General features: G+C 40.8%; 1 protein-coding gene across 1 annotated transcript in view; it reads left to right on the top strand.

Moving 5' to 3' along the window:
• Positions 1-6372: 6372 nt before the first annotated feature.
• The window catches only part of abcc4 (ATP binding cassette subfamily C member 4 (PEL blood group)), a 41281-nt gene continuing 24514 nt past the window's right edge, over positions 6373-23139 (top strand). Inside the window, exons 1-8 of the mRNA XM_033615988.2 lie at positions 6373-6613; positions 8187-8297; positions 14709-14829; positions 14989-15213; positions 15350-15439; positions 17295-17458; positions 20395-20520; positions 22603-22852. Of these exons, the coding sequence (XP_033471879.1) occupies positions 6540-6613; positions 8187-8297; positions 14709-14829; positions 14989-15213; positions 15350-15439; positions 17295-17458; positions 20395-20520; positions 22603-22852 (1161 nt within the window). The 5' untranslated portion in view covers positions 6373-6539. The remainder of the gene's footprint in view (positions 6614-8186; positions 8298-14708; positions 14830-14988; positions 15214-15349; positions 15440-17294; positions 17459-20394; positions 20521-22602; positions 22853-23139) is intronic.

The raw sequence follows: 23139 nt of genomic DNA, 5'->3' as shown, positions 1-23139 counted from the left end.
TGGACCCTTCTATTGATCCTTCCATTAGTGGCATGGCTCTATAATGGTTCAGGTCACACCTTACAGACAGGTGTTTTTGTGTAGGTATTGCCGATGTCAGGTCTGGTGCAACAGATGCCCACTGTGGGGTGCCTCAGGAGTCAGTGCTAGGTCCGATTCTCTTCGATTTACATGCTCCCTCTCGGCCATCTTATACACAGACATAATATCAGTTTCCATCTGTATGCAGCTGATACTCAGATCTATCGAAGCTGTGATCCAACAAACAACTACCAAAACACAACTAACCTGCTAAACTGCCTTTGTGACATTCACAAGCTGATGTCACAAATCTTCCTCGAGCTTAATAATGACAGGACAGAGATATTGATCATAGGGCAAGATAGTGCAAACGTTCAAATATCAAACAGTCTTGGTTCTCTGTCCCACTCAATAACCTCACACTGCAGAAACCATGGTGTCATTTTTGATCAAACCCTCAGTTTAGACAAACATGTAAATTCGGTAGTTCAATCCAGCTTCCACCATCTCAGAAATATCTTGAGAATCAGATCATTCCTTTCCAACAAACATCTGGAAACTGTTATTCATGCATTCATAACCAGTCATTTAGATTATTGCAATTTCTTGCTCTCTGGTTAAAAATCCTGCTACCTGTTGCTTTTAGAATTGATTTTAAGATGTTATTGATTACCTACAAAGCCCTGAGAGGCCTTGCTCCAAGTTATATAACAGATCTTTTATTGCCCTATGTTGAGATCCTCAGATGCATCTTTTCTTGTTGTTCCGAGGTCTAGATTAACTCACAAAGGTGATAGAGCCTTTGCAGTCAGAGTTCCATGACTTTGGACTGACCTCCCTGAGGAGATCAGGGCCACACATTCTGTCTCATCTTTTGAATCACTTCTAAAAATCTAGGATTGAGGGAACACAAACTAATTGAAAGGCAATCATAAATTTACAAATAAAAATATAACATGTTGACGTGTGAGAGCATAATTAATCCTCTGGCAGAATGGGGCAGTGAGCCAGGCAGGCTACTAATTAATTAAATTCCTAATCTTGTGCTGAAAAACTGTTTACAGTGTTGTAGGTCACCCCATTTTATTGCAGAGCTTTTTCAAACAAGGATTAGATCTTAATCTCTGTTTGAAGGGATTGTTTCCGGGGGAAAATAATTACCCCAAACATTTCCAGACACTGTTGCACTGCAGCGACCCTGATCCTGGTGCAGTTTCTGGGGTCATAAAACAGGCACAGGTACATTGTCCCGAGTCAGCATTCCAGGAAAACTAAACCCAGGTGTTGTAATGTCAGTGAAAGACAGTGAGGAGGTGCTGAGAACATTGTTGCGTAAATCTCTAGATATTTGATGCCTTGATGCGTTTCCATGGCCGCTGTTGCTGGGTAATCTCAGAGGGCCTAATCCTATAAATCTGCTAATGAAAGGGCAGCAGCTGGAACAGGTTGTTATCTGTGTTAACCTGTTGATGACATCCCATTAAGGGCACAAATATGATAGGATGATGATCTAAATCTTTCCATTGAATGGAAAATCATTCATTTGTAATGCAGGACAAATGTGTATAGCTTTCTTGATGACACACTTTTAGTGCAGCCTAGCAGGATGATGCAAAATATGACACAAACCTATCTTATTATTATTATTTTAATGTTTTAAATCATCAGTAAAATCAGCAATTGAACACACAATAAGCAGCAGAACATAGCTCAGCAATGACCTAAAATTAATATAAAATAAGATACAGCTGTTGCAGTTAAAGTTATAAAGTTTATAAAGATGGGTTTTAAAATCAGGTTTAAATTCTGTAATGGAGTCCAGTGTGCAGATGTAAGGTGAGAGTGAATTCCAAAGTTTGGGTGCAGCATAGTAGAGGGCCCTGGCACCCATTATGCTGAGGCTGGTGCCTGGTGGTGCCAGCAGACCTGCTGATAAAGACTGCAGGGAGCAGGGGGTGGGTGGGTGGGTGTAACTCTGAAGGAGGTATGTGACAGCAGCAGGGGAAAGATTATGAAGGGATTTAAATGTTAAAAATAAGAATTTGGTTGTAAAATGGCTCTTTTGATACTAAAGGCTGTCGACCCCTGATCTAGCCCCATCATCAGGTCAAATATTTGATTTGTGTAATGCCATGGTTTGTGAGCAAACACCTGCAAAACTAATGTCACTCCCATCAGCCTCTGCTGTACTTTGTGTTTAGTGCGAATTAACAATGTTAGCATGCTACTATGCTAAACATCAGCATGTTAGCATTGTCACTGTGAGCATGTTAGTATGCTGATGTTAGCATTTAGCTTAAGCGCTGTTGTGTCAGAGTACAGCCTTGTAAAGAGCTGCTAGCATGACTAAAGCTTTGGTCAAGTTTACATTTGTGCGAGGATGACTTGGTGTGGCAGGAGCTGGATATTTCAGCAGTTTATCGAAAACATCTTAAGTATTTTGAATTTTCTCATTGTGTGCTAACCAGATAGCATGTTCAACTGCATCATATAGTGTCAAAGCAAGTAGACTATGTAGCAAGACTATGCAAGTTTAATTTTTGGTTCACTGTGGGGGTATACCAGCATTCATTTACCAAAGACAGACAAATATGCGCTATAAACAAAGCTTAAGATGAATTTGACTGATAGCATAATTATCATTAATTACTGTTCAGATTTTCTATAGGTATTGTGATAGTATCGTTCGCACAAATTCTTTTGACCATGATAATTGTGTGGTGAAAATCTGATGTGGTGCCAGCCTGGGTTCACTGTGTAAGACCTTGGCTTCTTGACCTCTCATGTCCCCCTTGTTTCCATCTTTTATCAGTTACATGCTGTTTGCAAAAGTAAAATCTGCCTCCTCATGTTGGGGTATATATCTATGTTCACCTCTAACTCAAAATCCTCTTAAAGGAGACCTTTAAATGGGTTGATGTTCTCAGTAATGATTTCCCTCGCGGCAAATGTTAAGTGTATGTTTCCCTGGGTCAGTATGTTGAAATCACCAACCTACAGCTTCTAGCCCACTGAAACGTATACTCTCAAATTTGTGGGCAAGAGAGTTTTCTTGACTTTAGACGATAGTTCTCCTCCGTGGCTTGAGGATATTTACCACTCAATCCTCATGTGAAACTTCCACATCCCTTTGTTCTTTTGCTAATTTAACTATAAAGCTGGTCGTGTTGGTTGAGATTCTCAGTCATCCAGGTAATTCTAAGTGCTATATCGAAGGCAACTGGACTTGGTTGAGTTTCCTGAAGACGTTTCACCTCTCATTCGAGAGGCTTCATTACTTCTAATTGCCTGGTGGGGAGTCTCAGGCTTTTAACCCTTGTGACCCACCCGACCATCATGTGTGTCGTTAGGGTTAGATGGATCCAGGTGTGAATGGGTGTTAAGCTGTGATAAGTGGTCACCTCCTGTGTTTAACAATGGTCGGTCCAGTTTGACATCGATGGCTTCTTTCACTCCTCTTGCAAACCATCTAATGTGTCCTCAAAGAAGTGTCCCTTCTCCTTGAGATGTAAATGAACAGCTGAGTCTTCCCCTGAGGAGCTGGCTGTCCTGTGCTGAGCCATGCACTTGTGAAGTGGTTGTTTTGTTTCCCCAATGTACAAATCTGTGCATTCCTGGCTGCACTGAACTGCATACACTTTATTTATCTGCTTTTGTCTCTGTGTTTTGTCCTTGGGGTGAATAAACTTGTGCCTCCGTGTGTTACTGGGTTTAAAGTGCATAGGGGTGTGGTGTTTGTTAAAGATCCTCCTGAGTTTTCCAGATACTTCTGCAACATAAGGAATGACAATGCAGTTTTCGTTTTCTTGTCTCTTCCTGTCTGTCTGTCTCTGTGAAGGTAGTCCTTACCAGTCTCTTACAATGGTAGTTGTTATCAAGAGTCATGGGACCCTGAATGCATAGTGATGAACCCATCATGGGGTATTTTTTTATGTTTCCATACTGTTTAGGATATGCTTCATTCATTTTTTACACAGTGCTACTTGTAACATTAAATTCCATGTGACTGAAACAATAAGACGCGCTGCTAAATCTTGTTAACTGTAATTAAAATGAAACAAAAAGAGCACTCCTTCCTTTGTGCTCACTGAAAGGAGAAAAGAACCCGGGAGTGTGTGAGAAGAAATAGACCTATCACACGACTGGGATAGCATGGGAAAGGAGTGTTGATCCCCTGCAGATGAATGTTATTGGGCTGAGTTCAGCTGCTTGTAATAATCTCCTGCTGGTTTTTCTCCTTCAGCCCTTTTCCCAGTCGGTGCTGGCTAAACATCAACAGGGGGATAACATGCGAGGTGTGAGGGCTCCAGTCTGTTATCATTAGATTGTTAGTCTCAGGATAATAGTTTACCTTGGTTACATGTGACTGGATTTTTTAAAAAGTTTCTTTGAACACTGAAATAGGAGAGGGGTCAAGGGAGTTTAGTGCTGGGAGAAGAGGAGGAAGGTGTTCTCTACTCTTTTATTGTAGTGCAGGAAACACCTGCAGTGTGTCAGAGGGCATCTGTCATCTGTGGTCTGCTCTTTATTTGTAGGATACTCTCCGTGTGCCTACATCAGGTGTCTCTGTGTTTGTGTAAAGGACCAGAAAAACAGCGAGAGACAGAGTGAAAGCAAACAAAGATTTGCTTAAAGGTCACTGTCATGCAGTTATTTCCTTTCACATGGACTAATTATGAGCAGAAATGACTCAAGTCACACACTTTACTACTGCCAAATTGGCACAGTATATTCCTTATCAACAGTGATGTATGTTTACTTTATCATGAGATTAAGTCAGACAGGGCAGCTGCATGACTGTACAAGTTATAGCTTTGTGCATTACTGAGGCAGTCTTGTCAGGATTACTCAGGACATACATAAAGAGGAAACTCACTTGAACACTTTTTAATTGTTTTGAAGGGAGAGTTCAGATTTTTTTGAAGTGAGGTTGTGACTGTTACATATCCATAGTCAGTGCATTACCTACAGTAGATGTCATTCGACACGCCCCCAGTTTGGAGAAGCAGGCTTGAATCCGACATAGATGCTTAGCAATGTAGAGCTGTGGATGGGATTCAGCAACGAGACATATTTTAGCCACCTAAAAAAATCACTATTCTAGAAAGTATTTTCACTGCTTCACTTGGCCATTAACACATGACACATGAGCTGCTGGTCTACTGCTGCCTTTATCAGTTGAGTAGTTATCGTGTGACTTGGGTGAATCCAAACTAACCCTTTTGAATACTGAAGTCATGCCATAACACGACCAAAAAAACTGATCGAGGCAGTGGTAGACTCCTGTGTTCAGTAGTGGAGTCTTGCTTTAAAAGGGTGATATAACAGCTTAATTTTCCAGGTGGAAATCACTGACTGACATTAAGGTAAAGCAGTGAAAATACTCTCAATATAGCATACACTTTTTTTTAGGTGGCTAAAATACATTTCATTGCTGATCCCTCCACAACAGTAGATTGCCTAGCTTCTATGTCAAATTCCAGCCTGCTTCTCCATTGCTGCTTGTGTGAATGGAGTCTGGTGGCTTTGACGAGAGCATATATGGGGAACTGAAGCCTTTACCGACCTCTCCACCAAAACAGGCTGTCTGACATTAAAGTACAGCAGTGAAAATACTCTCAGTATAGCGTACACTTATTTTGTCCACATTAAATTGCTTAGCGCCCGTGTTGGACTCCAGCCTGCTACTCCAAACTGGAGGCATGCCGACTGACATCTACTGTAGGTAATGCACTGACTATGGATATATACCCCATAATACCCCACATCAAAAAATCTTAACTATCCCTTTAAGTACTTTACTTTTTGGAAAACTATGCTAATGTCCTTTAACAGTATATTTTTGAATGACAGCAAATTTACAAACTGGCACACCTTTCCTCTTACTTTCCCTTTTCTTACACACCTGTTGAAATAATTCACTGCAGCACATTATAAATAACACTATTATACATGATTCCAGTGAGTCATAATGAAACATTTGTGGCCTTGTGTTCATTTTTAGACATTTTCTCCCTCACGTGTGGAGCAGTATTTTAAGGCTTTGCTGTTACATATGAGTAAGACTGCTGAGAATAACTTTTCTCTATAGCCTCACAAGTCTCTCACATGATGATTGTAAATGTTGTCCACGCCTCGCTGACACTTTCCCAAATAAATCAAGGTAAATATGAGTCAAAATAGTTGAAGCTGAATGCACAGTCGGACTGTGCGCACTGTTAATATTCTCAGCCAATCACATGAGCGCAGAGCCATAAAGGGAACCAATTACGTGGCGCGACCGTTGCTTCAGCCAATCAGAAGTCTCGGGGGCGGGGCCTATTAGGTGCATTTTTTTTGGGTTACTGTCTATCAGTGCTGTTGGCTCGTGTGGCCAGAGGAGCAAACGTAACCTACCTTGGGGGCGCCGAGGGCTCTGTAATATGAGTGAAAGCCCAAGTTACGCCACATATCCGGGAGCAGCAGTATTCAAGAGGGGTGAAAGTAGAGGGGAAAGTCCTCTGTGAGTGTGGGCCACCATGGATAAACCCACTAAAGACACCAAGACTAACCCGGCAGCGACGGCGAGCCTTTTGTCTAAGATATTTTTCTGGTAAGTTTGCTTAACGTCCCGAATGATAACTGTTAGCTACAGTTAGCGGGGGATTTAAAATGTGGCTAACACACCGTGATGGGGTTCAAGTGTGAGATTCTCACGGTACCCCACGATGTCATGGACGTATGACTAGGTTATTGTTAACTTGTAGAAAACAGAAGTGTTGCTTCCGGGGGCAAAAATAAAGTACGTACATGTTTACCGTTAGTTTGATAAAAGTTGTTTCTCTGTGAGTGAAGATGTGAAACACCCCCTCACGTTGTTCCCCTGGTGTTTATACAATGCCGGGTTCCGGTTTGAATCCCTTGCTGTTGTTACTCACATGTAACAGGAAAGCTGGACATGTGTGCCATCTCTGATACAGATACAGATACACAGAACATAATGTACTGTATGATAACATCTGGAAGTCAGTTACTTTTTGGTGAGGGTGACATTTCAGTTGTTTAAAGTGAAAAAGTGGTCTAAATGTGTTATAAACCTGGGTTAAATGGAGATATTGGAGAAGTACCTGTAGTCTAAATATGGAAAAAAATCCACATTATGATGTAAGATTTTAAAGTCTGTGATGAGTGGTCGTAGCTGACCAACATACTGGTAATTTCCTCTCAAAGTTGGCACACATTTAGGACTACTCACTTGTTATAAACGTTATCCACACTGCAATATGGCCAAAATGTGTCATAACATACTTTATGACTGAAGCATTGTGGTGCTACAGCCTAAAAATCATATTCCAGATGTAAGGGAACACACTTGTTTGGTACAGACCCCACCAAAAATCGGACTATCATTTTTATATATATATATATATATATATATTTTTTTTTTCAGTAAAAATAAAATGCAAAAATTACAATTGCCACTAAAATCACATTGTGACATCTGTCAGAATAATTTCAATATGATCTTTTTTTGCATATTGTGTAGCCCTAGTTGCCTGCATTTGTAATTACAACTGTATTAAGAGATAAAAAACAAGATTTTTATTCAGTTTTATCATAAGTTTGAATTGTCAATGGTGAAAGCAATTAGATATTTCTACTGATGAATTGCTGATAGTATTTGCTTTTTAAAATGAGCAGATATAATATTAAATGTTTGTGTTTTCTGGTTCTTGTTTGAATGAAATACTACTGGTTGCTATTTATTTTGTAAGTAAAGCATTTTTACACTGTGCCAACCAACCCTGTGATGTGGCTGGTTGGCACAACTGCACTAATTTTAGAAAACATCTGCGAACATTAATACTTATTTATAGCTGAGACCTTAACCGCTAATTTGCTTCTGGTTATGATATTCTAACATAAATTATGCCAGAGAAATACAGCAGAGAGTGAAAAATGTGCCGGCCAACCTTGGTCTCCATCACTTGTAATAAAAACTGTGTAATTATTGTCTTGTCAGATCATAAACGGTTGGTTCAGTACACTTTTCAGTACACACATTATGGTCACGACTTTGTGACTGTTGGATCAATCATCTGAGTAAAATCATGATTTATGCACTGTGCGCATCTCTGTCAAACTCTGAACTCTCCTCCTGACTCCCCTGATTGTTTCTCCATCAGGTGGCTCAATCCACTGTTTCGCACTGGATACAAACGCAGGCTGGAGGAAGATGACATGTACGAAGTGCTCACGGAGGACAGGTCGGAGAATCTGGGACATGATCTGCAGAGGTAGAGAGGCCTTCAGTTTAGTTGTACTATATTCACATCACAGATATCTCATTTTGACAAAACACGAAGATGAATTACATGCCCCAGTACACTGTGCACATCCTGCCACTTTAGGTTTGACAGCTCACAGTTAAAAGAAATCTTAAAACCCTTGAGACTAAATATATCTAGATGATTGATTGTGATATCTGCAACTGTGGTATTGTCAGTTAAAATGATAGATCTCAAAGTGGAGGTATGACAACTCAAATCTTAAATAGAAATAACTTACGTTTGAGTTACAACAAGACAAAAGATGCTTAACATATCACAAGGATGAAATGTACACAACAGATCCCACTGAGACATAAGCACGTATTTATAAATATCATTATCAGTCTGACCAAATAAGATGAAGACGTCCAGTGATCTATGATCAATCAGGCTGTCTTTATGTAACAGGAGATAAAAAATGTATTATTCCCAGCGAATATCTTGAACTGATGTCAATAGGATGAGGCGAACCGACACCACAAATTCCTTGGTGATGAGCTCCTTTCAATTCACAGCACATCCTTGTTGTTGTTGTTGGCTGAACAGCCACTCAGCCAGATTGACCACCACATTGATCACCAAATTTACAAAGCAGGGCGTTGTCTCAGATATCTGAGGATATCAGTGTTGATAAATCAAAACAGAATTGCAAATATCTGCACTTGTCATTCATAATTATCATGAGACAATCTGCATCGTGGAAAACTAGTCCTGGTGATAGGGCTGACACGTTGTGGTCAGCTGTTTGATATACTCATTTGACCAAATTCTCATTGGTCAGGCAGTCATGGGTGTTAGTTAGTGCTTTGGAGGTGCAGCATTTTTTCAGCTGTGATAGTTTGATTGTGTCTGGTTGCTATGATACGAGATGTCTGCGGAAGTAAAAATGGCGACACTAGGTAGAATATGTGCTCTGGATGAAGGGAGGGCTGAAGCACGTAGGGAGAGAGGATGTGTGGCGAGCAGTGTTCACAGTACGTGTCCACATGATCCATCATTTCCGTGCTTCCCATTCATTGTTTATATAAGCAGACGTGCAATGCATTCTGGTAGTGCAGCATTGTGTTTTTAGAACCAGGATGCCTACTCCTTGTTTGCATAAAGTCTAATCTAAGCTGCTTTATGTAAATCATAGACCAAGATTCTTTGGTTGACTACAGCCCTACCTGGTGAGAAGTTTCCCCCAAAACTGTTTGTTAAAGCAGAAGATGGTTGTTATGCTGTGACATATTTTTTCTGATAAATGTGAAAACCTCAAATTTGGAGATTTGTCTGTCATGACATTCTCACACTCTGACCTATCAGGCTTTTGGGAACTTAAAGGTGCCCTGTGGCGTTTTCTTGTAAATCAACAACAGAAACAAAACATTGTGTTTATCCTTAAGGGCCAAACAAATACAATGTTTTTCTCTCCTTATAATACATCTGCACAGCTGTTTTTCCTTCAGTTTGAATCCAGCATTATTTACTGTCTTGTTTACGAGCAAGCAGGCTTCTTCTTCTCTGCCTTTTGTGTCACATCATCATCTGTAGATCAGTGGAGTAACGCAAACCCAGTAACATGGGCCTGTGTTGCATCACCTGCGTGCATACGCACACACGTGTGTTCTTGCGCTCCTCAGGTAACCTTTAAACTATACTAAGTAAACAGTTTTATACCAGTAACAGACTTAAAGAAACTTGTTAGTCTAGTCACAGTAAGGCTGTGTTCAGACTGACTGGAGCCCCAGGTGTAGAATACAGTACTTAAATATTTTAAATTATGCTAAAACATAATGGCTGTATATGTCTAAAATATAATTGACAGTATAGACATTGGTTCCTTAACTTTTTGGCTAATAATTTTTTTAAAAACTAAGCAATGTCTACTTGCACCCCTCGTTGCTGGTTGCTTTTGTCCCCAAGTTATGACCAGTTCAGAATAAGTTTTTGTGGCCTGAAGAGGTGCAATCACTCAATTATTCACAAGAGAAATAAACATCTGGCATAGACAATCAAGTGAAACTGTTTTATATTAAATTGGCTTGCCATCATGTTAGTGATCAGCCAATCTCAAATACCCAACCTAAAAATGTGACCGTTAATATTTTGTTTTCTATAAAAACAAGGATTGATTCATAAAAAAATCACAATAGGTGGTTATTACCCCAGTCAAATCTCTCAAGTCAAACATTTCCAGCATTATCAGTGGGCTGCCTGCACGGTTCAAGTTTTAAAGTTTAACTTCAACAATGATGGACGACTGGAAAGCAGTCAGGTTAATATTTAATGTATAAATGTAACTCCGATACTGTAAAGCCTTGTGTTTCCCAACATGTTACAACATGTGCCACCTGCCCAGAGAAACAAACAGCTGGAGTTTAGGTCTATCTTTCAAACAAGAATGCCCACACAGGAAACTCTCCACATGCCTTTCAGACATAAACTCACGTCAACTACAAGGCTGCCAAAGATGAACTGGTTGTGTCCTCCAAATTTGGGGAAAAGCAGGCTTTTTGCCGATTATTAACACTTAAAATGTGGACTGAACATTAGCCAGTTTTTAAATTGTACACACAGCTATTGATTACTTGGTTGTTCCATGGTCTGTATTTGTTTTCAGTAGTAATCTTTACATCTTATGGCTGGCTGTTTAATTGACAGTGAATGCTGAAGTTATTAGTTGACAAATGAGCATTAAATCGTGGCCTTCCAGCTCTGTAAGTCATGCATCTTTATTTGTTGGTTGTATTTGTGCACAGTGTTGAAAAGTGCTGAGACAAGTGCATTTTGAACTGTTACTAAAAAGCAGGCAAACGATGCTGTTTTTCAGTGATAAAAATACAATTTGTCCACATAACACTGGTGGCAGAACAGTTTAAGTAAGTTACTAAGACTTTATTTATACAGTACTTCAAAAAAGATGTTTGTAAGCTCCACAGGACACAGCTACAGAGGAATAAGAGACATACATACACAGTTAGAAACAGAAAGGACAGATGTTCATTCGTTCATTCATTCATTCATTCATTTAGTCCATCTTTATGACTGAGATTTTAGCAGTCTTATAAGTTTAGTGCAAGCAACATGACATTGATCTAATGAACTTAGAGACGACATCAAGTTTGACATATGCAGCCTGTATGGTGACAGAGCCTACTGAATCGCAGGCTATGACGTACAATGCAATAGCTTCCCCATGCTTAGCGTGCATGGATGCTGCATGGGTTATTACCTCTCCAACTGTGAAGCACCACACAGAGCGTCACATTATTATATAACCCAATATTTAGTGGGCACTATACTCAATACTCCATGCTTCATCCTTCTTTACATGATCATGGTTAGAGCTGGAGGACACATCATACAGGCAAGGCAAAGTTTTCCTCTTTGCTGGAATCCCACACATTTATTTTAGCACATTTTGGCTACACGGCGAGCTGCTATCCATCTGTTAATTTGGATTTAGCGCCAGTGCATCGTTTCATGCTGCAACTCTATTGGTTGGTTAGTAGAGGCAGGTCGTAACAGTCACCCCAAATTTGTGACACTGTCAGAATTTTATCTCAGGCTGTCTTTGATTGCAAGACTTTGACAATGGCCATCTTTGAACCTCTCTCACTGTGCGATGTAAGACAATTGTTTTAGAGCCACGGGCAAAGATACCGCCACGTTTCTTTCACGTTGGTCATCTGTTGTCTGGGACAGCCCAAAATCCCACAGTGTTTACCAGGCTTAAGAACGATAAAAAGCCAGTTTAGTGAATCAATATAACCTTCAAAAGATAGTTACATTTTTCTTGAGTGGGGTTGTATGGGGCACTTATCAAAAGACAGTGTCAGTGTATTACATATCGCCTCGTGCACAAATGAGGAAGTGAAGCAGTTAAAGGCTTCCCTGTCAGGATGGGCTGTCTGAGGACAGGTAAAGCGCTAAAACACTCTCAATATAGCATACACTTAGGTGGCTAAAATAGTCCCTTGTATTGTACATTGCTCAGCTTCCAGTAAGACTCCAGCCTGCTTCTCCAAACTGGAGCCGTGCCATATGACATCTACAGTATATAATACACTAACTATAGATATATACCCCACACAACCCCACTTTTAAATCTGAACTATTCCTTTAACAATACTTAAAACAGCTCAAATTTAAGCAAACAATGAACGAAAACAAGAACAGCTGAAAATGAGCTAGGATGAAATCAAACATTGTGAATGATTTTTCATTGTGTGTAAAAATGAGGTCTAGATTGTTCTGCATGTTTTTCCAGTTTGCAGTAGCACAGTGATGAACTGGATTCTTCACGCTCAGTGAAAACAGCTGGCAACTGCAACTTAATCCAATCTGTTGAGCGTGTTCAATGAGGGTCCACGTTAAAAAACAGCAATGAGATAATGACATTTAAAGACAGCAATGAGGCAATGTAAGGGGATAAAGAAACAATAAGAGCCGTATACTTAAATAAAGCCCAGTATATACAATTACAGAGGACACACATACATACAGCCCCTAATCAGTGAAGGCACGTTGACAGAGATGGGATCTGAGACATTTTTTAAAGCAGTGTACAGAATCAGCTGATATAGCAGAGAGGTGGAGACAGTTCCAGAAGGATGGGGCCCTTACGGCAAAAGCCCAGTCACCCTTGGATGTGCGGAAGGAGCGAGTTATGAATAAGAGAGTGAGTGGCCTGGAGGCGATATAGGGATTTAAGGATGTTCGAAGATGTATTAAGGGACAAGCCTTGTGTTAGAGCTTTGATTGGTCCATAAAATTAGGCTCGAATGTTGATGAAATCACATTGGCTCTGTCCAAGGTTCAGGCTGAGAATCCCAGCTCAACCGTGAATTAGGGCTGTAGCCAAATATTCGGATATTCGAATATTCGTTCCTATGGGTAGGTATTCGTTATGAAAATTTGGTATTCAATATTCGTTTTGTTATTTAGTTATTTTTTTATTTTTTTTTAACATATTTTTTTGGTGCTAAATGTAGTCTTTTTGTTGTTGGTAAATGTAGGTTATCAGTAAAAATCAAAACTTTTAAATTGCATTGTTAAAAATGTGAAAATATAGTATAGCCTACCAACTGAGCTTCTGCGCACGGCACGCTTGAGCGCATCCATCTGAGGCTGCGGATCAATGCCAAGTTTTACCACTTTATCTCTACTCCCTCTAACTTGTAGCTGTTTTTTCGTTATCTTTTGAATTTAATATGAATTATGGAACCGTTTTTGTCAACGTTTGTTTCCCCCGTTTTGTACAATAAATTATTGTTTAAAGTTTCAACAAGTTTCTTTTGGAGTGTGTGACACAAGTGTGTTTTGAAAACAACCGCGGACTGTCACCTGCTCAACGCATCAGTACCTTCGGATACCATGACAGTATAGATTATAGATTAATAGATTATAATAATAATGCCAAAATATCATTTACAGACCGATTAACAGACGATCACTGCTGCCCGACCCGCAGGTCCATTTGCGGGTCCCGCGGGTTACAGGTTGACCCGTGCATCACTACTCAGCTCAGTCTATAAAGGCTGTACACAACAGTAGGCTATAGACATTATATTCTATTCAGGCCGGCAGAACCAGCAGCGCATCGGCTCTACAGTGCACTGCACTGCTGATTAACCATTTTATTGCAGCACAGAGTGTCTGCCAGCAACCAGTTACTTGCAGAGGCTTCCTACAACTTGTTTCAGCGGTTCCGATTTAATCAGAAGACAAATTAAACAGGATGACTAGCCAATGTGAAAATCAAAAGAAAGCATAGAATAATGTACTGATGGAGACTGTTGTGCCATCACATTTTTTTGTGGTTTGAGAGCAAAGATCCAGTCGCCGCTGTGCAAAACTCCGCAATACAATTAGGTCCGGAAAAAACCCGGAGTCCCTGCTCCTCTGGTCATGTAGCACCAGTTTCATAAGTATTTGTGTCTTGTCACTGCATAGACAGCCTGGTATTTTGAAAAGACTTTTTCTCCAACATGAAAAACTTCTTTTAACTAAATGATGCACTGCATCTTGAAATTAAATTTCAGATGTTACAAAAGGATGTGATTTTTAGGCTAATTATTAAGTTTTACATTCCATTTATATTGATGATTACCACCTCTGTAGCTGTCACAGGATCATTAGCAACCAGGACTGATGACTGTGAGGAGTATCGTAGCAGGTTAGAGCGTGCCTTCAGCCAGACAGATTGCCAGACTGATGCCACTCAACCTGCCTCGTTGCAAGCTTTGTTTTGAAGTGAAAGGGAATCCTCTTTTTGATTATGCAAGCTACGTAATTGCTAGCTCACAGGCAAGTCCTGACTCACCTGGATGCAAGGCTCGACTTTTTATAACACAATAAATAGACATCAAATAACATGGCATCTTTACATGACAGATACTGGGATCATGAGGTCCAGAAGGCTACCAAAGAGCTCCGGAAACCTGGACTCACCAAATCAATCATTCGCTGCTACTGGAAACCATATGCAGTGCTGGGAATCTTTACCCTCATTGAAGTAAGTGTTTTAAACAAACCTTTTTTTAAAGTATAAAACTCTACATGGGTGGTTTGTTAATTGTTAATTTCAACCCTTGTGCATGTCATTGTCCGCTGTCACCCTGTAATAAAAGTGTTGTGACGCTCACCCTTCTTCATCTCTTTCCCTCCATATCAGGAGATCATTAAAGTGATCCAGCCAGTCTTCTTGGGGAAGATGATTCAGTACTTTGAGAATTATGACCCAGAAAACATGACAGCCCTGTACGAGACTCTGGGCTATGCAGCTGGCCTCTCGATCTGCACCATCGGCCTGGCCTTGCTCCATCACCTCTACTTCTACCACGTCCAGAGGGCAGGCATGAAAATCAGAGTGGCTATGTGTCATATGATCTACAACAAGGTCAGTGGGAGATCGACTTGCTTGTACTACATAAAGGAGAACATAGAGTTCTGATTAATTATAATGAACACTGCTTAACTCACAAGTCAAGCGACATTTAATTACTTCACTGATGATTTTTCCGGCCTTTTTCCAGGCTCTACGTCTCAGCAGTTCAGCCATGGGAAAGACCACCACAGGCCAGATTGTCAACCTTCTTTCCAACGACGTCATGAAGTTTGATGAAGTAAGTGAAATGCGAGGCGTTTAGAAATGATAAAAGCAGGAGTGCTGCTATTTTTGCTGCAGTGTCAAAGCAGTGTGAAGCAAGCCCTCTGTGTGACCACTTCTCCAACATGTACTGTACAATACAGCCTCACCTCCACTGATATTTTTCTTGTACTGTAGATGAGACTAATAGGAGTCACAGTTTGTTGTCACATGTGCGAGGGTTTGCAAACCCAGCTGCATTGCTCCGTACCAAGCCCAGTCCAGCACTTTATTCTTTTAAAAGCTGATTAGATACTATGTGTCTGACATAGGAATGCTGCTGTGAGGAAATTCTCCCACCCGTTACTAATCTCATTTCAACACCTGTGTTTGTTGAGATTGTACTGGACATTTTACAAGTCGATGAAGCTTAATATCTGAGTGCTGCATGAAGTTAGTCCGAATGCACCAAATTGCAGCTTCACATAAAAAGCATTTAACTGGTTTAAGTGGAGATCAGCACTACCACTATTGTTGATAAAAAATGAAACAAGACAACGGACATTTTTAAAATTTGCTGACAGCAGATCAGTTTAAAATGTTCCACCATACTGACAGTTTTGCTGACACTTTTTTCCTGGCACTCTATTACCGTAGTTGCCAGTGATTGCACAGCGTAAGTCACAGTGTAGGCTTCTGGTTCAAAGCAGCAAAGAAAAAGGGATTTCCAGTAAAACTGCTGTTTTATCCGGGTGTCAAACCACTTTTGTGTTTGTTAATAAATTAAGTGGTATTGGATCGGTGCGTAGACTAGTGTACTTACTGATACCCGATCCAGCCTTTTAGGTTGTATGGAAGGTATATCCTAACCCTACCTGATCCAAATACTGAAGGAGCTACGATATTAAGTTTATAACCGTAATTGTCACAACGTACTCCCACAGTATGCTGTTTAAAATGAGAGCAGTGCTGAAGCACAATAAGGAAAGGATCAGATTTTGGTCGGCTTTATTTTTCGTTGAAGTATCTCAGCATCAGCTCGGTACATCTGTCACACAATCAGTTAAAGCCTGCAGCTTCACCTTTTTCTTGATAAACTTTTGATAATACACTTACAGAGAGTGTTTGGCTGCATTTACCTCCGCATTCTCGTGAGTCTTGAGGTGTATCAGCACCATCTTCACCTCTACCTGCTGCTGCATCCTTCACTTTGTCTGCAGCCCACATAGCACCTGGATGACTGAGACTCTACAGAGACTAATAACTACCAATTATGTTGCATGATTCGTGAAAAAGGGGAGTGTAGTCTACTGATATGAACTGAAGGAATACATGTTGGACCTTACCTTGCAAGTCACCACTTATGAAGCATTTGATTCCAGGGCATGATAATAGCTGCAGGATGAACTAGTTCGATGGGTGTGACGTGTTTAATATGATGTGTGGTTACAGTGTCTCACGTTAGGCACTGTCCTGACTTCACTCAGAGAAACAAATCTCTCCCAGTGTGGGGATCAGGCTTGATTATGCTCCGAGGCTTTGTGGTACCAAACCCAATTAGTCTCGTTGGAGTGTTGTTGAGTGTTGTTTTAATCAGGCGGTCAGAGCCTGCTGTGTGTTATGAGAGCATTTTGTTTCTTGGCAGTGGACTCTCAATTAAACCTTGTCATGCTCTCATGCTGGTTTGGATTTAAGTCTTTTAAAAGTAATTTCTGAGTGAGTCTACCACCCCTGTACAAACGTCTCTGAACTGCATATTTGGAGATAAAGATGCAAGCGTCTTCAGAGCAGATTTGGATCTCAGTGATCACTCTGTGACTCAGATTTTGTTCTGTTTTCCCATGCTTCTCAAATGAAGTCGCAGCTCATTCATTGCAAGTTCTCTTGAACAGGTGACGATCTTCCTGCACTTCCTGTGGGTGGGGCCCCTCCAGGCAGCGGTGGTTGTGGGACTGCTGTGGTCAGAGATCGGTCCATCGTGCTTGGCGGGCATGGTGGTCCTCATGTTCCTGATGCCCACGCAAACCATGTTTGGAAGGCTCTTTTCTAAGTTCAGGTAAAACACTCTCACTCACAAAATCCAGATATAAGAGTCAAGCTGCAGTGTTTCCCACAGAATTAGATTCTGTGTGTGGTGATAGCTGACTGGGGACTGCGTCTGTGAGCATTTAGAATTTTTATTTATGTTGATTTGGCCTGTTGATGTTGCAAGCTTGAAATATTGATGGATGATGATCATACTGGTGATTTGGCTCCCGATGAGCAGTCTTTTTGTTTGAGGACGAAGGAGAAGCGATTTAGCAAGTGTTCTATTGGTCAAGTGTCACGTCTCGGGCTGCACCCAAATGCAGCAGGCGGACAAGGTCAGGTAAGTTTACAATGTTTATTGAGTCAAAGGGGGGTATTAGCTGGCAGGCGATGACGGCGGAGTACGGGGCAGAGGTCCGGTGTGGCGTGGCTGGCAGCAGGAGATCCTGGACAGAAACAATTATTAGTTCCAGCGGGAAAAAACAAAAGCAGGCAGAGGCTAAGCTGGGCACAAAACAACAAACTAGGAGCTAGACGTACTACCGTAAACGGCAACGATCCAGCGGAGACTGATTGTTGCTGCGGGATACTTGAAGGTGAGGATGATGGCTTGATAGCAGACCGGTGTGTTGATTACTGCTGTGCGGCTGGTGTGTTGATTGAGAGAAGAGAGGGGAGGGAGAGAACAGGTAGAGAGACAAGAACAAAAACACACCAGCCATACACCCACTCACTCAAATGACTGAAAAAAAAACAAAAGCACACACACACACACACACACACACATAGCATCACGGAGGACGGGTCGTGACATCAAGTCTTTTCTCTGTACTTGTGAGTTTGTAGTCACACACTAAGATTTTAGACGGCTGGGGATCTTGCAGGGTCACCATTTGCAAGACTGCAGCTAGATTCCTCTCTGGGATTATTCCCCGTCCTGCTCCTGATGGAAAATATCACGCCAAATTCCCTTTAAGACATATGACGCATTAACATTTTGCAAAAACACATAACTCCAGAAACACAAGATAAAAGGCATCATATGTGTGCATCAGTATATTCCCTAAAAGTAACCTGTATTTGTGTATAAAACTTTCACACTGATAAGTAAGTAATAAGTGCTGGTTGGTGGATAAGATACACTAGGCTGACCAAATGTCCTCTTTTGCCCGGACATGTCCACTTTTCACGTCCCGTCCGGCCGTCCGGGGGTTTTTAAAAACTGATGATAATGTCCAGTTTTCCATGTGTTTGTGTGTGTGTGTGTGTTAGAGTGCGGCACGGGCCGCATATTTCTGTCCGAACCTGAACCGAGCCCGACATTATTTAATGGCCAAAGCACTGAGTTTGTGTCACACAGTTGTTACGGTTACAGGCTATTTAACAGGCTGGGCTTGCGCTGTGGGTGCTCAGCAAAGAGGGAGACCTCCGTGTTTGAGACGGGAGCGGGAGGCGGGAGGTCTGACGCTTCCAGCGAGAGGAGAGGGAGAAATAAAACAAAATAAGATAAAATAGGAAAAACCTGTCTCCCTCTTTTATTTTATTTTCAGCGTTTAATCAAGGCGGAGGCAGGCGGCTGGAGGTCCGAGACTTTCAGCGAGGGGAGAGATAGAAACAAACAGCCAATGTGTGTCTGTGTGTGTTATGTTCAGGTGTTGTCACGTAAATAACAGTGCCCAAGCAATAAACAGGACAGATAATAGGATTTTATTTATTTTTACACTACATTTTCACTGAAAGCTGACCGAATCTGACCCGAGCCCGAATACAATTTATAGCTACATTTTTGACCAAACCTGCTCGACCTGTCGGGTACCGTCGGGCTCGGATCGCCACACTCTAGTGTGTGTATGTGTCCCCTATTGAGGCCTATCTGAATTTCTGTCTTTGAGAGATATTATTTTGTAATATAACTGAATTTTCTATCCATACATAGAAATTTTAAATATATTAAAATCATATGGCAACTTTCAGTAAACTGCGAGTATCATTTAAATAGGCTATGTCGTGGCCGGGCCGAGTGTCCTCTTTTTTGGAAATCAAAATATGGTCACCCTAAGATACACGTCAAATTAAACATCCTTCGTTCCACAACTCCATCAGTTTCTCCTCCTTTTCCACAGTACAAGAGAAGATTTGTTTACTGTCTACCCAGTTTGGTGCTGAAGAGAGCGCACCTATTGGTTTGTGACAGTGTTCACGTCATTGAACTTCAGCATTTGCATGAGCCAGGGCTAACAACTTAGAATAATATTTAACATGTTTGACTTCTTGGAACATCAAGAGGAGAGAAAGACTAAGTTAAGACAGTTGGGACTGAGTGTTATGACCACTGTACACCAAACGATTGAGAGCATACAACAACTGTCATTGGAAATTGGTCTGTGACAGTGACATTGCTCGAAAATTCATTTGGTGTGAGGCCAGTATTAGTGTAGATGTTGTCACAGTCTCAGACTTTGTAATGTTTTCAGTCTTTAAGTATGATGGCTACATGCATAATGTTCTCAAAGCCTGATGCAGAGGTGTGTGGGTGTGCGAGACGATTGAAATGACGAACACAAACAATCAAACACACCAAACTTGAATTCCAAATCCATGAAGGGAGGAGCTTTTTTTGTTTTTCCATTTTTAGAATTTAAGCCTTTGTTGACTGCGAATGAATTTGAATGAGTATTACTTGACTATGGTCGAGTATTATAGTTGAAAGTCAGTCTCAATAGTGTATGAACTCCTCAAAATAAAAAGACTGTAGTCCTTTGCTAAACCTGATTTCAGTTACTTTAAATAGCTTCAAGTGAAGATAGCTGTTAGTTCTAACTGTAGCCGAGCAAATTGTAGCAATCATATACAAACTCAACTCATTTTTAAAAGTTGTCAGCATTGTTTCTTTTGAATTAAACAATATTTCTGCAGTTTTTTTTTTTTTTTAATCAAACTCATATTTTCTACTTTTCTCTCCAGGAGTAAGACGGCTGTTCTCACTGACAGCAGAATCCGCACAATGAATGAGGTGGTGTCTGGGATTAGGATCATCAAGATGTACGCCTGGGAGAAACCCTTCGCTGCTCTGGTCTCTGAGGTTAGAAGGTAAAAACATGAAAGGAGTCTTGTGGTCAGCAGTAAAGGTATTTTTAGATCACAGTAAGTGTTAAAAGAGGTCCAGGCTCACACGTCAGATCTGTTCAGTTTATCAAGCAGTGCCCTTTTTTTACTTTGGCATTTATAGAATATGTCATAGTCAGGCCTGGAATTTCGTCATTTTCGGGGCAAGGCCACTTGGCCTTCCGTGTTGTCAATTTTTTGAGGGCACAAAGGCAGATTTTAAGTCCACGTTCATAATGAATTTAAGGACTAACGATGTATAACTATCTGTGAAATGAATAAATAAAACAAGCTCAAGTAATAATAATGAGTATAATAAGTAATAATGTGATTTATTTAATAGCACTAATAAACCCAATGTGTTTTAAATATTGAACAACCAGGTTTATGTATTTATAAGCAAACAATCTTAAATATAAGGCCTAAATATTTTTTGAGTGTACATGATAAACTGATTCACTGAACAAGACTGGCTTACAATTATTTTTGATGTGTTGTTAGATAGCTAACAATCAAACAAACTACAGCAGAGCTATTCAATTACTATTTCAACTGGGCCGCATTTCAAAACCAGATAATGCCCTAAGGCCACTGTGGCCTTAGGGCAGGTATTTTTTTCAGGGGCACAGGGCCAAATGAGACAAATGTCACAAATTCACAACATCCACTGCGACATCCACTTAAACAATTTCATATCCTGGTTTGGATGCTGGGTCTAAAAATAGTTTGCCAGTATTTTCTCACACAGAATAAGAGGTCCAAACAGTGAGCAATGGCTTCATTCCATTTAACCATGTTGGCATGATGCTTTATATAATGACAGGGGCGGGAAATGGAGGTATGACATTGAATCTACCAGCTGAGAATCAGACAGCAACAAGTGGTGGAGATGCTGTGATTAACTTTAATGGAATGCTTTCCAAAGTAGATTCGACTCCTACAAGCTGTATGAAACATTATTGGCATTAACTTAATCATTGTTGTTTGTTGTGCTGTTTAGACCTGTGGTATCTTGTCTTCTTGGAACACTGGCCCACAGTGCCCATGATTCAGGTCATGCAGCAGTGGCATGCTGTTTCAGGCACTGGACTGAAATAGAATGGGAGCCACACCCAAACGGTACCATGCAGATCAGGATTTGGGGCGTACCCATTGTTGCCAACTGGGAGCACAGTAATTTGTGCTGAAGGAACTGGTTACAAAACGCACACAGAGTGAAATTATAATGGTCGTCAGGGGATTGTTGACTCAGTTAGATTTGTGTGAGCCATAAGCCTGTCTCCCTCCTCAGGTGTACTGATATTCCCATCAGCATTAGCTCAAAAATATTCTGTCTGGGTTCTTGTCAGGTTGAACTTTCTGGTTGTTTTGGGTTCATCTGGGTCAAATATACAGTTTATGGCTGTGAGATTCTTTTGTTACCTTTACCATGTGTATAAAGCAACTTCCACCACATTGTATAACTTTTTCGACAGCCATCTTGATTTTATTCTCTGGACCCTCATGATGGTGATGTTGTGAATGATGCAATGTCTTATTCTGTGTTTAGTTGTGAAAAGATTACATGTGGATTTGAATTAGAGTATCTGTTCTACTCTCATGTAACATGACCAAACTTTGTGTAAAGACACACACAAGCAGACATAAACCATTTTGCCACATCCTTTGATTACTGATGAACCAGTTGTTGTAGGCACTTGAGGCATCATTGAACTCAGCAGAGATCCTTTTGTTATTGGGCAAATTTTTTGTGGTCTTCTGGGGCTGGAGGCCCTAACAAATCCACTTCTTTGTATTCCCCACCACATGCAGTTTGGGAAGGAGAGCACTAGAATCCTCCTCTGCCAAATGCCCTGTACCTCTAATTTCTCTCCACTCTCGTCCCTGACTGATGTGATCTGGATCAAAAGTTTATCTCAAAGATTAAAGCAAATTCTCTCTCATAGATTCAAACATTCAACCCTTCATTATTATCAGGACATTTTAAGGGCACCGTCCACAATGCTACCAAAAAGTGAAGCTTAAAGTCAGTCCATGTGATTGTTGGAACTCTCTGTGTCCTCTCAGGAAAGAGATCTCCAAGATCATGAAGAGCTCCTACCTGCGAGGCCTTAACATGGCTTCCTTCTTCTGCGCCAGCAAGATCATCCTCTTTGTCACCTTCACCCTCTATGTCCTTCTGGGAAACACCATCACAGCCAGCCGCGTGTTTGTGACAGTGTCACTATACACCGCTGTGCGACTCACCGTCACTCTGTTCTTCCCAAGTGCCATTGAGAAGCTGTTTGAGTCCCGGGTCAGCATCCGTAGGATTCAGGTACGGTGCTTTAATATTTTGATTTTAGTGGTTTGGGCTTTGAGCTTGTTGAATCCCCTCTAAAGATTTACAAATGATTTTCCCATTTAATAAAGTCTGACAGTACTTTAACTTGAGATGGCAGTCTTCAGATAGTGTGATGTTTGAGGTTTCACCTTCATAGAAGCAACTATATAAAAGCAGATAAAAAGCTGCCTTGTTCTGGCTGCATCCAGTTTGTTTTTTTACTGATATCAAAGTTCAGGGTGTTCATCTCTTATCATTTAATCACAGCACTGTTGCTCTCA

This window comes from Epinephelus lanceolatus, chromosome 24 (assembly GCF_041903045.1).
Source record: "Epinephelus lanceolatus isolate andai-2023 chromosome 24, ASM4190304v1, whole genome shotgun sequence".
In the NCBI taxonomy this organism is placed as follows: Eukaryota; Metazoa; Chordata; class Actinopteri; order Perciformes; family Serranidae; genus Epinephelus; species Epinephelus lanceolatus.
This window is presented reverse-complemented; position numbering and strand designations above follow the sequence as displayed.